The 16229-nt window shown below is 32.3% G+C and overlaps 1 protein-coding gene across 2 annotated transcripts in view; it reads right to left on the reverse strand.

The window, feature by feature from the left end:
• Positions 1 to 3163: 3163 nt before the first annotated feature.
• LOC145268286 (kelch-like protein 9) overlaps positions 3164 to 16229 on the reverse strand; it is a 109300-nt gene continuing 96234 nt past the window's right edge. For both annotated transcript variants that reach the window (XM_080123692.1, XM_080123693.1), the window contains exon 4: positions 3164 to 4890. In XM_080123692.1, the coding sequence (XP_079979818.1) occupies positions 3245 to 4890 (1646 nt within the window). In that variant the 3' untranslated portion in view covers positions 3164 to 3244. The remainder of the gene's footprint in view (positions 4891 to 16229) is intronic.

A 16229-nucleotide genomic window follows, 5' to 3' on the forward strand; every position in this document is an offset into this window, starting at 1 on the left:
TAAGAGTAGTTTGCTTGAAGCATAGAGAAAGATTTCAGAAATCCGTGACAATGTCATGCAAGAGACATCAACACTGAGAAGGCTGGAAGAGGCGAGAAATATCAACTCAATGACAAGAAACAACGCGATAAAAAGACATTAAAAAACAAAAAAAAAAAGCCAATACATGGTGTTTTGGTATTTATGGATGATAATTTTATTCTTATTTTTTACTTAATATTTCTGTTTCAATTATTCATATGTTCTACAGCATCAATGTTATTTCTGATATTCCAAGGATAATACCTTTTTCAAAAACCAAAACCCTAGTCTTTATCGTTTTGTTACTCTCATTTTTTTTTTTTTTTTTAGAATCGTCTCAGTGCTCACAACCTCTTGCATTATATTGACACAGCCTTCTTAAATCTACCGATATACTATATAAATTGTTTTGTCCTGTAATAATTACAGAAGCAAGTCCTATTTAAATGTGACCACTTGTCAAAACCTAACAAACGCAAAACATTGAAGATCATAGATTGAGAAAAATTAGGCGAGTAAAAAAAAGTTTTTTAAAAAAAAGCAATGAAGAGGTAAAGAACAGACAAGACTTGGCGGTCAAATTCACTTGTACAACTTGTTCCCATCTTAGGAAGATTTCTGAATGGAATTGGAAGCATAAAAATGATGACGCTCCCTGTCTCCCTACACTTTCCTTGTAAGTAAATAGGATTTGCTTTTTTCTTGTGTGTGTATGTTCCAGTTTCTTGCACAAAAAGTAAGAGGGAGAAAGGAATTAATCTTCTTTTTTTATGTGTGTGTGTGTGTGTGTGTGTGTGTGTGTGTATACATTTATGTACGGACTAAGCTTTTGTATAAGCAATTTTACCTGAAGAGGTCTCTAGTTACTAGTAACTGGCTGACCGAAACATACTCATGAATGTGTAGCGACATAATAATGCTTATGGAAAAACAAATAATCTATATATACAGGGTGTCCACAAAACAAATAAAAAGTATATCTTGCTCCACTTCGAATTCTATCTTATTTGTAATATTGTGTCAGAGTGGTCTTGTACGGTTAAGTATCCCCATGTTATGTTTTCTTGATAAATCCTTGTTCGGAGAGGTTGAAGAGAGGATTTTTTTTTTATACGGTGGTCACCACTTATCAAAGCCAGGAAGCCACTCAGGGATAAGGGTGCTCTCTAGAAGGTAATTTGAACTCTTTGCATATTCTCTTTCTTTTTAAATGGCTGACTGAAACATGCTCATGGATATCTAGTGACACATTAATGTTTATGTAAATCAAGTAAAAAGTATATATTTAAATATGTATACATTTCCTGTATTTCTTAACTGTTTAGAGCAGTAACTATTTTAGAATAACATTATATATATATTATATTATATATATAGGCAATTATTTCTGACAGTATATTATGTAATATGCTGCATTTTTTACAAGCATCACTAACTAAAGGATTTTAGTTTATGGGGCTGGAAATAAACAAGTCTCATTTTTCACTTTGAAGTATTCTTTGTTTCCAGGCCTATGGCCTAAATAAATCCTTTCATTAGTGATATTACCTGTGAAAACATTAGTATTGATAATAAAAAGAAGCAGCATAACATATACCCATATTATATATATATATATATATATATATGGCTTAATAGAAAAAGGCTCTATTTAATTCATATATTTCAGTAAAATATATACTTTACAGCTATGTAAAAACCAAGAAAACATACTTATTACTTCAGACAAAACTTAAATTATACATTACATTGAATGTAAGATATGATATAATTGTTTTTTCCACAAAACTGCAGACAACACTGCAGCCCAGAAAAACCATGAAAGCCACAGAGTAAAAATCCAAGACTCAAATTTCAACGTCCCTTGGACTCTTCAGTTGGCCAGATCCAAACTAAAGATTTAATCTTGAGTCATAAATAAATGGTATATACGAAGTGAAAGCATAACTTGTTCATTTCTCTTTTGATCCAATCTTTCCAGTTGGCAGATCACTGATCTGATGCTATGTTTCAATGTCAGCAGGAACCCGGTATAATTGCAAGTGCTTTCAACTACACATGTGTCGATCTTAGGCACATGATGTTACAAGCCAAAATTAGTGAATTTATTGAGAAAGTAGACTTAAAACGTTTTACAAACATTTTAATATTTGTTCGCCACCGCTGTACTGAGCTTGGTTGATGGTAGGTTTATGAGCTCAAATGAATAACACTTCAAGGATGAGGAGAGAAAATGTATATAATCAGTTTTTTTTTTTTTGGGGGGGGGGGGAAGAAATCCAGCAGAGTGCTCAATTATAAAGAAAATCCAAAAAGAAGAGCGTATTATTATTAATAATAATTATTATTTTAATAATATATAAAACATTTTACAAATATTTTAATATTACTTCTCCACTCTTGTACTGAGCTTGGTTGATGGTAGATTTATGTGCTTGAATAAATAAAGCTTCAAGGATGGGAAGAATATATATATATATATATATATATATATATATATATATATATTATTCCAGGTTAAGAATATTAAAAAATAAAGACCAATGAATTTAACAAGGTTTTTATATATATATATATATATATATATATATATATGTGTGTATGTATATGTATATATATACTGCAGACTGTGTGTGTGTGTATGTATGTGTGAGAGAGAGAGAGATCCCATTCTTTTGCTTCCTATTCCAAACATTAGTTCACCCATCTGGATCTTTGATATTATGCCAGTTAGAAAATCCTACACAACCTGTAATTTGTACGATAAAAAGTACAGCAGGACAAACATTTCACAGCAGTTTTTTGTTTTTTTCTTCTTCCTCATTTTAAAATTATTCAATTTGTATATTCGGGTAAAGAGAGTGAGAAGATCAGATTTTTTCCCCCTTTCAGCCCCCCCCCTCCCCCATTTTTCTTTTTCTTTCTAAATTCTTACTTACATCCCATGACAAAATATATATACATATATATATATATATATATACATGTATATACATATATATATATATATATATACATATACATATATATATACATACACACATACATACATCTATATACACATATACAAACACACACATATATATATACATATACATATATATATATATATATATATATATATATATATATACATATATATATATATATATATATATATATATATATATATATATATGTGTGTGTATATAAACAAATAGTTAAAATGCCTTTCCTATTACTCTCATATATCATCAATGTTATATGAGGGTAACTTTAGGGTACAGTAGCCGACACCTGTAAGGCTACGGGGCAAAGCACCAACGGTTTCCCAAATACCAGTGTAGACGTCAAACCGGGAAACTAACTTTTGGCCAGTCTTTGTCTGAACATTATAGCCACCGAGTACATATATTTGATCATTGTAGACGACACAAGAAGCCTCTTTATGCGAGATGGACAACGGAGCAATAATTGTCCACTGGTCAACAGCGGGATCGTAACATTCAGATTGCATCACAGGTTGTGCTTGTTGGTTTGCGTTAAGATTACAGCCTCCGAAGACAAACAGTTTATTCTGAGCAACGCACATAACGTGCCAGCCTCTAGGCGTGAGCATTGTGGCCATATCCTCCCACTGGTTCGTAAGCGGGTCATACCGTTGCATGTCGGGAGTGAAGTGATTACCACTATAACCACCTGAAACATAAATATAATTGCCAAAAACCGCCCCCGCATGAGCATGGTAGGACATGGGCATCGGGGCGATCAAGTCCCAAGTGTTATCGGAAGGATCGTAACATTCCGCCGTCGCAAGACTGCCATCTTTGTACTTGCCGCCGACTGCGTAAATTTTGTTGTGTAGAGCCCCTGAAAAAAAGTAAGCCCTTTTGTTCAACATCGGGCAGATCTGATACCAGTTGTCAAATTTGGGGTCGTATCGCAGGACAAGATTCACAGCGGATTCCCCATGTGCACATTGTGTCGTGCAACCACCGAGAACGTACAGGAAGTTATTGAAGACGACAACCTGCATGTGACTGAGCGCGCTGGGAAGGGAAGCGATCTCCTGGCGGTTCAGCAAACTGTTCGCCGTGATCTTAGAGTCAAAAATGAAAATTTCATCGTGGACACATGGGTTTGGATGTATCTCTCTCCCTCCGACACTTACTAATCTCTCGACGAATGAACGTAGCTGGACATTGAGGGAGGTAATTAAAGGTTGTGAATGAGGTACAACATGATAGTTAAGAGCATCTAAAACCATTTGTCGGAGTTCAGAATTGGTCATCATCATGTCCACATTTTGGACATGCTGCACCAGATCAGATGGACTAATTAATGGGAATCGGATCAATTTCATGAGACTGACCGCATGGCTCTCGTGCGCACTGTCCTGTCGCAACCAGTCCCAAGTAATAGTGAAATTATCTATTTCTCTAAGACTTAAATTTTCACTATTCAAGCAATTCAGCATCTGCTCATAAGTCAGAAGATGCAGCGTACCTTCCCGGGCAATTTGCATCAGGTTCTTCGCGATGAAGACATCAATCTGTTTTAGAGCATTGTTCATGCTGTAAAGTTTGGCTGTGTTTATGAAATCGTAGAAGTTTGTGGTTGTCATGCCACTGAGGAAGTTGCGTTCACAGAACTCTATGACCGGAGTCACTTGCAGGTGGGTGGCTGCGGCGATGACATCAAAAATATCATCGCCTTCCAAACTTGTTGTGGATGTGTAGATAATTTCTAGCACTTTGTCAAGCCCTTTGCTGGTGACACCTTTGAGTTCGATCTCCTTCTGATGGCTTTCTCTCATCCCACCAGTGAACATTGAACGGAAGTAATCAGAACAAGACACCAAGATCACTCGGTGCACATGGAACTTGTGACCTGCAAGAAAGAACAACAGTAGTACATTATAATACAACATGTCATGCATTTGCAAAAAAGAACAGCATTTTATATATTTTTTTATAAATGTGCATATATTTTCTCAAACATAAAAAAAACACTTATATAGATTTTAGTTTTACTGGAAGTTTAAATCAATAAATATTTATTATTTTAATATTACTACAAGCAGTGGAGTATTTTTCTTAAATAAAAATCTCATAAAAAAAGATAATTAAAGAATCGTTTTTGACATAAGAAAATAGGCACAAATTTTTTTTATTCCAATACTCCAAAAAGTTCAAATTTTTCTGATTCCCATTTTGATTAATTATCCCAATACTAATATATATATATATATATATATATATATATATATATATATATATATATAAATATATATATATAAATAAGGGAGTAGTCACCAACAATGTGTATTTTTTAACATTATTTTATTATTCCGTGTCTTGGTTTTTCATTGAGAGTTATGTTTGGATCATTGTAATAATGTTTCTAAGTCATTGAAATCGTTTACGCGCGTTTCAGGCGGTCTGTGATGTATATGGAAACATAAAATATACACTCTGGGGTGGGGAGTATATTACACAAGTACACCTTAATAGATTTTTTAAATGTTTTGTAATTATCTGAAAATTGTGAGATAACTAAAGATTTATTTTGATTTTCAAAGCTGAAATGTATTATTTCATCGGAGAATTATTATACTACATTATATATGCTCTGGAAACCAATAAAAAGGTATTCATTGAGCTTGGATCTTTTTTTCTAAATTTATATATAAAAGCAAAATCTGTTTTCATTATAGAAAAACTTTACTTATGAGAAAGATTTTTTAATTCTTTACAATTAGTATAAACAAACCGAGTATGTTTCAAGTAAATGATTAACACACACACACACACATATTAAAGATTTGAATAATACTAGGCGCAATGCTATTATTATTAACTGAGGTATTCTTTTTATAGCTTTAATATATGTTATTAAAGAAAAAGTGTGATAAACAGAAATTAAAAAACACCTCAAAAATTTTTCTCCTTCACTCCAATTCAATGTTTAAACAGCAACAAAAAAAACAAAAAAAAACAAACACATTAAACAAGGGGGGGGAAGGGGAGGAGTAGAGAGATTAAAAAAAAAAAAGACTCTACTAAGACATCTTTGAACAGACACATTTAAAAATAATCATTGGCAACATAGGGCAACATCGTTTAAAAACATGTTAAAAAAAAAACGTAAATTACTAGCAATGTTGTCCCTTATCGCTGAGGATTATTTTGAAAAGTATCGGACGAAAGATGCCTTAGTAGAGTATGTTTTTCAATATCTCTACTTCTCTCCCCTTTTTTTTTAGCCTTTATTTAATGTGTGTTTTTTTTTTTTTTTTTTTTTACTGACACAGTGAATTGGAGTAAAGGAGAAAAAAAAACTTTAAGAGTTTTTTTAGTTTTTGTACCAGACTTTTTCTTTAATAATATATGTTAAAACTATTAAAAAAATAGCTCAACAATTAGTAATAATAGCATAGCTCTCAGTATTATTCAAATATTTAATAAAAGTATATACCCATAAAAATCATTTTATATATATATATATATATATATATATATATATATATATATATATAAATAAACGTTTTATATTTTATAGAAAATTAGACTTGGAGTCCAAAGAGCAAAGTTTATTTTTATGTATTAGTAAATGTATTAATACTTTTAAAAGAAAACGGTGCCCATTGTACTTTAGATATATAATAAGCTCAATAGGTATAGGTATCCTAGAGCGATATTAATATTGAGTAAAATTATTCATAATTGTGAATTAAAAATCAGTTTCATAAGGAAAAAACAAACAAGATCAACTCGAGCATACGATTGTTTCGGAAATTGTTTTTTACTGCAATAGACAATATGTCTTGAACAATAATTTGATAAAAGTTTTTCTTTAAACAAAGTTTTCTCATCAGCAAAAATAGGGGGGGGGGTTAGAGACACCAAAATAAAACTAGCATTTTTTGCTGTGAGTAAGGCAGATATTCCTTTTTTTTGCTCCCTTTTAAAGCTTCCCATTACTTCAGTCAATCTATTCATTTGCATGCTGTTAAATGTTATCTTCGAATGGTTGAAATAAAATTTTTTTTATCTCAACCATTCGGAGATAAATTGTGAATGTATCGGACTGTCAGTAAGAAGAGCTATCTCTAAGTCAATGTGACTTTTTGTTACTTGGTTTTTATGTATATTTTTAATGATGAGGAGTGCCCCATTGATATAAGAATAACAAAAAAAAAAAATGCAGAAAATTATCATAAATAAAAATATCAATAAAGGGCCGAAAAAATTGTATGTTTGTATAGTAAATAGAACTGATCCTATTTTTTTGAGATGACCATAAAAATGAGAGTTGTTCCCAGTGAAGCAGTGTGTGTGTGTGTGTGTGTGTGTGTGTGTGTATATATATATATATATATATATAAAAGCGAAAATGTATGTATGTTTGTGTGTCTGCTTAAAACAGACGCGACAAAAATTCACAAACTTGGTATCTTATCGAAGCCCCATCCTTCGCTTGAAAAATATCGAAAAACTGGCCAAAAACGTTAACTTTTTCACTCCGAAATCGACAATTTTCGACAGGGGGGGTTCAACAAAAACGGGTTTCTCGTAACGATGACCGATTTACGCATGCGTCAGATGACGTCATGACTTATTTACTTTAAATAGTTGAAAAACCGAACGCATTTCATCTACGTCGCTTTAGCGCAGTTGATTAGCGTGTTTGTTCATTATCTAAACGTTTTGGGTTCGAATCGTGGTGTGAGATGTTTTTGTTTTTTTTTCGATTTTTTAAATTTAAATTTATTATTTAAGCCATTTTTTACGTAACGTTCGTTTTCCTGTTTTTTTTTTCTTTTTTTACTTTGCTTATTCTTAGCGACACCCCAAAACACCCGGGTATCCACCGATTTTTTTAATTTTAATATCGAAACAGGCTTATTTAAGCCATTTTCCACGTGTTCGTTTTTCTGTTTTCATCGTTCGTTTGCCTTACATTAGATTTTTTTGTGTTTTTTTTAATGTTTTGATTATCCCCCCCCTTGCTTAATTAAAACGTTGTTTTCTTTTCTTACTTCGCTTATAACAATGCTTACATCGTCGTCGTCGTAACGCTCGATGACTTTCAAACATCTTTCACTAACTCATTCTGGCTGGGCGATTTTATTTTCAAACTCCCCCCGCAGGGTTTTGGGTTTGATCCTATCCCCCCCCCCCTGTTTGTTTTTTATTTAACACCACACACACCTACAAACACCCGGGCAATGCCGGGTACCCCTGCTAGTATATAATAAAACATGAACATTTCACCTTTATTTTAAGACCGCCTCGGGATGAATAATTTGAAGAAAATAAAACATCATTACTTGGCCTACAAAGTGTAGTATCTGTTCTTCAGATGCTGCACTTCCATTTCTTGTTCTCTTTCGGTGGAGGAGCAGTCCTTCATGACTGAGACATTTTTTTAAATATTTTTCTACCTTTTTTCCGCGTTAAAAAACGACCCTGGTGTCTAACTCTGTCCCATGGGGAGGCATTGTAAATAGGTACAATATTTGAAACTATACATTTGTTTGTGATGTGAAAAGGATGTGTTTGTCTCTATTTCAGAATGAAAAAGGCCATTGGCAATTCAAAAATGTATGTAGCATCGTGAAATGGAGAGTGAGATGTTTTGATGTCATATGGCCGTTAAAGATTTGAACAGAACATGATGCAATTTTGTTCTTTTTTGGAATGAATATAGCTGTTACATCTAAACATTTAAATTATAATGTCTCTCTCTCTCTCTCTATATATATATATATATATATATATATACTCGGGTTTTTTTATATTCAAAAGTAATGGACTAATGAATTCAACGAGGTTGTTAGATAGTGCTCAATAAAAAGAGCTGATAATACTTGTTTATTGTTATATAAACATGCTCACATCCCGCTGCTACAAATAGCCACTTGTTTTAATCAAACAACAGATATCATCAGGCAGCGACTTGACTATTCAACTATTATTGACTATTATTCATTGAACTTTTGAATAGTCAAGTCGCTGCCTGATGATATCTGTTGTTTGATTAAAACAAGTGGCTATTTGTAGCAGCAGGATGTGAGCATGTTTATATAACAATAAACAAGTATATGTATATATATATATATATATATATATATATATATATATATATATATATATATATATATATTCAAGCATGTCTAATTGAATACAACAAAGTTATTCTTTTTTCCAAGTTTTTGGGATGTCTTTTCAATTCACCGAGTGGTCTTTTTTTTTTTTTGAGCTGGCATATTGTATAAAATGGCACCCAAAAGTTGTTTTCCAACCATATTCTTCTCAAATACTTTCTAGCGGTACATCTGTGTTCAATCAGATATGCTTGAATAATGACTTGCTGCCAAAATATACCAATATATATATATATATATATATATATATATATATATTTTATTAAATAAAATAGACGTTTTTTTGTCCATTGCTTCTATTTCCGATCCTTTCCAACTTCTGAATAACAGTCTTCACTTCTGTTATTACTATTACTAACCAATAAAAAAATAAATAAAATAAAATAATTAACTAATGAAAAATACAATAATTAACCAAAAAGAAGGGGAAAAAAGTATATAAATTGTTCACAACCAGTCAGATTAATCTGTACCTGACGAAGAATCCTAAAGGATTGGAAAGTAGTCAGACTTATGAGAAATATAGTGATTACATCAGCCAGTTCCTACCAGAAGTGAAGACTGTCATTTACAAGATGGAAAGGATCGGAAAAAAAAATTAATAGACAAAAAACGTCTATTTTATTTAATGAAATATGCTTAAGAGAAAAAATGTTGGCTAAAGATACATATATTAGTGATGGAATAATTCCAACATTTTTTCATGATTTTGATACAATTGCAAACTCTGTACTAAATTCCCGATTACGATACAATTACAGATTCTAATGCCTTATAAATCTCCAATTAATTTAACTATAAAAAGGTTATTTTGTCCTGATTACCGTAAAAACACATCTTAAATGTGCATATGTTTTCTCAAACGCGAAAACACACTTACATAGTTTTTAGTTTTACTGGAAGTTTAAATCAATAAATATTTATTATTTTATTATTACTACCAGCAGTAGAGTATTTTTCTTGAATCAAAACCACATAAAAAAGATAATTAAAGGAATCAATTTTGATATCGAAAAATAGGCACACATTTTTTTTATTCCAATACCCCAAAAAGTTCAAATTTTTCCGATTTCCATTTTGAGTAATCATCCCACCATTAATATATATATATATATATATATATATATATATATATATATATATATATATATATATATATATTTAACTATAATTACGCGGAATATTCAGTGTAGCTTAATCGCCATATATATTTTATAAATTACTATATATATATATATATTTTGTTTACAGAAAGTCTTAGAGGAGATAAATCATTGGTACCGTCGGTTTCAAACCCGATAATTAGGGAGCATTTTAGATACCCATATCAAGCTCTCTTCAGCCAATACTCATCTATTTTATAACCGGAAGTGGAAACATATATATACATTACGAGTTCACGTTGTGACCCCTCCCCCCTTTATTTATTGGATGTGGTGATTTTATTAAATTTAAAATCTAATTTCAATTAAAATTTTTTTTTTATAAGTACCATTAATATTAAAACCAAAATTTTAAAAATTTATTTTCTAAATTTAAAACTTAAAAAATATCGATTAACATTTAAAAGGCAGCAGCTAAATCCCATCCCCACACAGTAGAGATCCCTAGATGTAAAAGATCTTTCTACTCCAGTAGTTTCTTCCCCAGAACTGCTAGACTCTGGAATTCCATTCCAGGATCCTGCTTCCCTAACTGTACTGACATGCAGAAGTTCAAGTGCAACGTGAACCGACATCTTGCTGCCCAAATCCCTATATAGTGCCCCAGTAGTTGCTGACCCTGATAGTAGCCCCCTACACCTGAGTGGCAATGTGCCTTGTTTGGGGTGAAAATGTAATAAAAAAAAAAAAATGAAAAAAAAAAAAAAAATTCCACTAATTTTGTGTTCACTAAATTTCTAACCACTAACCCTAAGTCTAATTTGCTGTGTTGTAAAACCTTGCGTAATCACTTAAAAAAGTAACCCCCACAAAAAATAAATAAAATAAACACACAGAATTTATCTGAAAGAAAAAAAAATTTTTTTTTTTTAATTTCTCGAAAATGCTAGATTGTCTCAGAAAAAGATAATTTCATGAAAATAATCCTGCACTGTAAATTTTAAAATAAATCTTTTCATATTTAGTTTTTATTTTATCATTTGGAATAAATGTTTATCAACATTTTTTTTTTTTTTTTTGACAAAAAAAATATTTTTATTTCATTTTAAAACATTTTTTGGTGCTTTTCAAATATGGCTGCTCGTTTTCCTTTTCTTTTTTATCAACTGGTAATTTTAACTGTTTTGAAAGAAAATAAGATATTATAGCTCTGCATGCTATGCTAATTCACCCAAAAAGAAAGATGCGATTCTCTATTTTTAAACGATTACATGTAAACATTTTGAAAAACTTAGCGGTAATAATAAAATGAAATAACAAAAATCAGTTTCATATATAAATTTAATGTAAAATGATCACATCTTTTGGACCAGGCAGCATTTCAAGGACATGTAACCAATTTTGTGTTTTAAATCTTGGCCATATTAATGTTTCTGATCAACCTTCAGTACAAAATATATTAATTTTAAAAGTCATAAAAAAGATATGTTTCTTTCCTACTACTAACCATAAGTTCAAGTGGTAATACAAAAACTAAAGCAATTAATTATGATATGACTTTATTGTTCAGGCTTAAGGGAAGTGGTAGAAAATTTAGTTAACTGCCCTAAAAGTTAGAATGGTCCGAAATAGGGAATAATTTATGTAAAATTTATAGGCGTAACTCTTCCTCTAAATTCTAAAAAATTTTTTTTCAGTGTATTCACACATAATTAGCTAAAAATGTAGAATCTCATTTTCTAGAAGGCGTGGTGGTGTTACTTTGAAATGTAGATATAATTTCTTTTTTAATTTGATAAACTTTTAAATGTTTCCCTTTAATATATTCTATCCAAGAATTTGATAAAATAAAACTTATCCAGCAGTTTAAATCGTTTAATATTAAATTGTGAACTCTCTGAGAAGTGTCATTACACGTTTAGCATATAGGTGCAAAAATGCACGTGATTAAGGAATAGGGAAGTGAAATCTAGAATATTTACATAGCTTACTATAGTTCAGCAACAAATAAATAAATTAAACTCAAGAGTCAATGCTACATCTGCGAATGGGATTCCTCACCTGCAGTCTTTGGCGTTTTTTTAATTTTATGTTATAAATGAATAATCTAATAGATAAATAAATACTTGTGTATTTCATTTCAAAAAAATTTATTTTAAAAGTGTTAAGAACTTTTTTTTCCAAAGAATCTTTTTTGAAATCGGAAATAAGGACAATATTTCTCCAATTCAGATACCGATACCTCGAAAAGTTCTGATTTTTTTTTCAGATTCCTGATTCAAATTAATCATCACAATACTAATACATGTATACAAGGGTCAGTTTTCTTTAAAGACTGCAAACTTTAAATTAAAATAAAACACAGAAAAATATTTTTATCATACAAATGACTTTTTTAAAGATTAATTTTTGGCATTTATAATTTAAATACAATTTTAGACACATGGCTCCTGTAACTCATGCATATATGGTGTAATTTAGAGATTTAATTTTCATAAATTAATTAGGTTGTATATTGGCAATAATGCATCAAGTTGTTTTCAAAGTGGTCTATTATGTCTGGTTTATTAGTGTAGACATGGGACTTTCCATATCTCCAAAGAAAATCACATGGACAAGATGGCCAAGTGACAGGTCCATTTCGTAAAATTATTCATTCACCAAATATTTCTCTCGGTATATTGATTATACTATTTAAAATTTGAAAATGCTGTTTGGGTGTCAGTTTCTTCATGATGAATTGCCAAACCAAGCTGAACACAAAATAACCGACAGTTGCTAATTTTGCAAGTAAAACAGATAGAGTTGTCAATTTAAGGTTCACCATTCCTAAAAAAAAAAAAAAAAATACAAAATAAATAAATAAATATATATAAAACACCCTGTATATATGTTTTTGAACTTTTGAGATGAGGATTGATACGTATTATTTTGATTGCTCTTCTATTCTCACAACGCTTAGCGAGATTACATTGGCCAGAACATTGTGAGAATAACGGACAAGATAAGAACAGTAATCTGAAAAATCCAAATAATGTTATATATATATATATATATATATATATATATATATATATGTGACCCGATGTGGACCGGGCAATGTCGGGAGAGTTGATTAAAGAACAGCTTGTAGTCTGGGTGGCCCATTGACATGAATTCAGGAGAATTCGCATAGCTGGGTGCTAATGATGATGATGATGGTTTGATGTTGTTTTAAACAGAATATGTCTGTTTCTTGGTGGATAATAAAAATGACCCTCCCTCCCCTTGGGAATAAATACCACCGCGTGTGTCAACGCCAGAATAAGTCGTAAAGATAATTCCGAAAATTAATAGATGGACTCGTGTGTTGAGGGACCATGCGGGCTGACATGCATGATGGGAACCTTTGCGATTAATTGGACGTGACGGTTCGCATTCCTGGCGAAAAAACATTATCCCCTTTACTGACGTGTTGAGAGAGGGGTGGGTGGAGAGAAGATGAGAGAGGAAAATCTCTTCTTTCCTTTTCTTTTGCTTCGATAAATGTAAAGGTCACTTTTTATTATTTTCTTTTCTTTCTCTTCTGCAACCAAGCGGGCCCTTACTGCCCCCCCCCCTCCGAACAAAGGTGCGGCCGCTGATTGGTTGACCGCCACTTGTAGGCATATTTGTAAAGGTGAGGGGGAGGGTTACAGCTAGCGATATTGATAAAACGAGGCAAGGGGAGGATGAGACAGACTTTTGTTGCCACGCGCCTGGCCGACAGGTCTCGGATACGCGTGTCTCTGACCTCCCCGTATACTGACAGTAGAAAAGACGAAGTACTTGGTAAAAGAAAGAAAACATTGCCAGCCACCTGATTGCATGACCAAGCCAGCGTGTAACTATTATTTGTAAAGTCCAAAGCAATAATTATTTTATGTTAAGAAAAACCAATTAAGCTTTGACTTTTTTTCTTTATTTGAAAACACACTTGTTGAATGCAATATATTTCACAGATAGCCCAGGTGACCGCTTGGAAGCTGATTCGAAAGCGGAACCGGAGAGCGAACGACGACGACGAATTCGACCACTAGACAAAAACACGGGTAACGCCACAGGTATTGGTTACAGCTGCATCTCAACCCCAAGCCTGTGCACCTGAGCTGCCCTGTAGGGGTTATATATATATATATATATATATATATATATGTATATATAAAAATGATGATTGCACCGTCTTGTCAGACGAGTGCTACTCCCTCAGATACTTAAAGTCCATGAGCCCAAAAATGACTTCCATCGCCACAGGATTATTTTTATAGACAAATCCCTGAGGGAGTATCTATACACAGATGATGTTACAGAGTCTTCGCTTTGTACGACAGTACAAAGCTAAGACTCTGTAACATCATCTCTCAGTTCAAAATGTTGAGATCCAGCAACAAGCAAGAGCAAGATAGCCAGCAACAAGTTAAACTGCAGACCAGCTTAATGTGGGTACTGGTCTCCCTGTTTATGGTTTTTTAAATTAGAGATTTGCTTCTCCTAGAAAGGTTGCCTTCACCATGGCTTTCAGGAGCCCTCTCCACCCCAACACACACATACATACAAACACACACGATGCTAGTTGGCCGTTGAATCCGGAAAAGGGTTCATTCATATACACACACACACATATATATATATATATATATATATATATACATATATGAGAGAGAGAGAAGCTTAATTCAGTCTTGATAGACTATGGATACCCACTGTAAGGTTGCCTGCACATGGAATTTTTGTAACATGAGTTGTGCAATCTCCACATTACTCCCGAGTCAGTGTTGTTAAAAGTGGAGATTCAAGATGACTGGCAACAATATAGCGCCTAGAATTCCCAAAAGGTCGCTCATCTGGTAACTTCGGTTATCTGATGAGAGCCGGTGTGTCAACATGATTACGCCTTACAATTTATATATATGCTAGCAGTTCAGCCCGGCTTTGCTAGAGCCCTATGTACTGTTCATAACTTTATGTGCATATATATATATATATATATATATATATATATATATATATATATATATACATATATATATATTAAAAAGTTGGACTCATATCCAGGTAACCTACAGCTAAAATTTCAAGTGTTAAGACTCAAAATTTGTAGAGGAGTTTGGTAGAGTCTGCAAAGGTCAACTCTTTCAATTTTGACATCTTGGCAGCCAAATTCTCACCCAAAAAACTGATTAAAAAGCTTGCTGCATGTTTGAATACCCTTTATGTAAAATTTCAAATGCTTTGACCTAAAATTGGCTAAATAGTTTGCTAGAGACAGCAACGGTCAAATCTTTTAAAGTTTGACCCCTTGGCAGCCAAATTTTCGGCCAAAAATCGATTAAAAAGCTTGCCCTATGTTTGAATACACTTTATGTAAAATTTCAAATGCTTAAACCAAAAATTGTCTGAGTAACTCTTTCTTTAACCTTGTCCCCAATTTTGACCCCTTAACATTTATTGTTTTGGGCTCAAATCAAATTAAAAAGTTTGACTTATGTCCAAGTAACCTACATCTAAAATTTCAAGTGTTTAGACCCAAAATTGGCGGAAAAGTTTGGTAAAATTTTCAAAGGTCAAATCGTTGAACTTTGATCCCTTGACAGTCAAATTTCTGTTGACTAAGAAAAGAATCTATTTGGAATTTGGATCCAGTGTGATGATGTATGGAACTGAAACATGGCCAGAAAGTGTTAAGGACATGTTTAAGTGAAATTTGATCAGTGAGTGTTACGGACAGGCATGGAAAGAAGTATGAGAATGACAAGATGGATGCAAAATGCAAGTCCTGGCTGAGACATGATGAGCTTAGAGAAAAATCTAATTTGGACAATATGGGTAGATGCTTACAAAACATGAGACTTTTACAGTATGGTTGCATTGAAATGAGAGTTCTTGAGTTAATAACAATTGTAGTAGCAGATCAAGTTTACAGGAGGAAAACCTGGAAG

Source organism: Euprymna scolopes, chromosome 43 (assembly GCF_053919585.1).
Source record: "Euprymna scolopes isolate OS-2025 chromosome 43, ASM5391958v1, whole genome shotgun sequence".
NCBI classification, from domain to species: Eukaryota; Metazoa; Mollusca; class Cephalopoda; order Sepiida; family Sepiolidae; genus Euprymna; species Euprymna scolopes.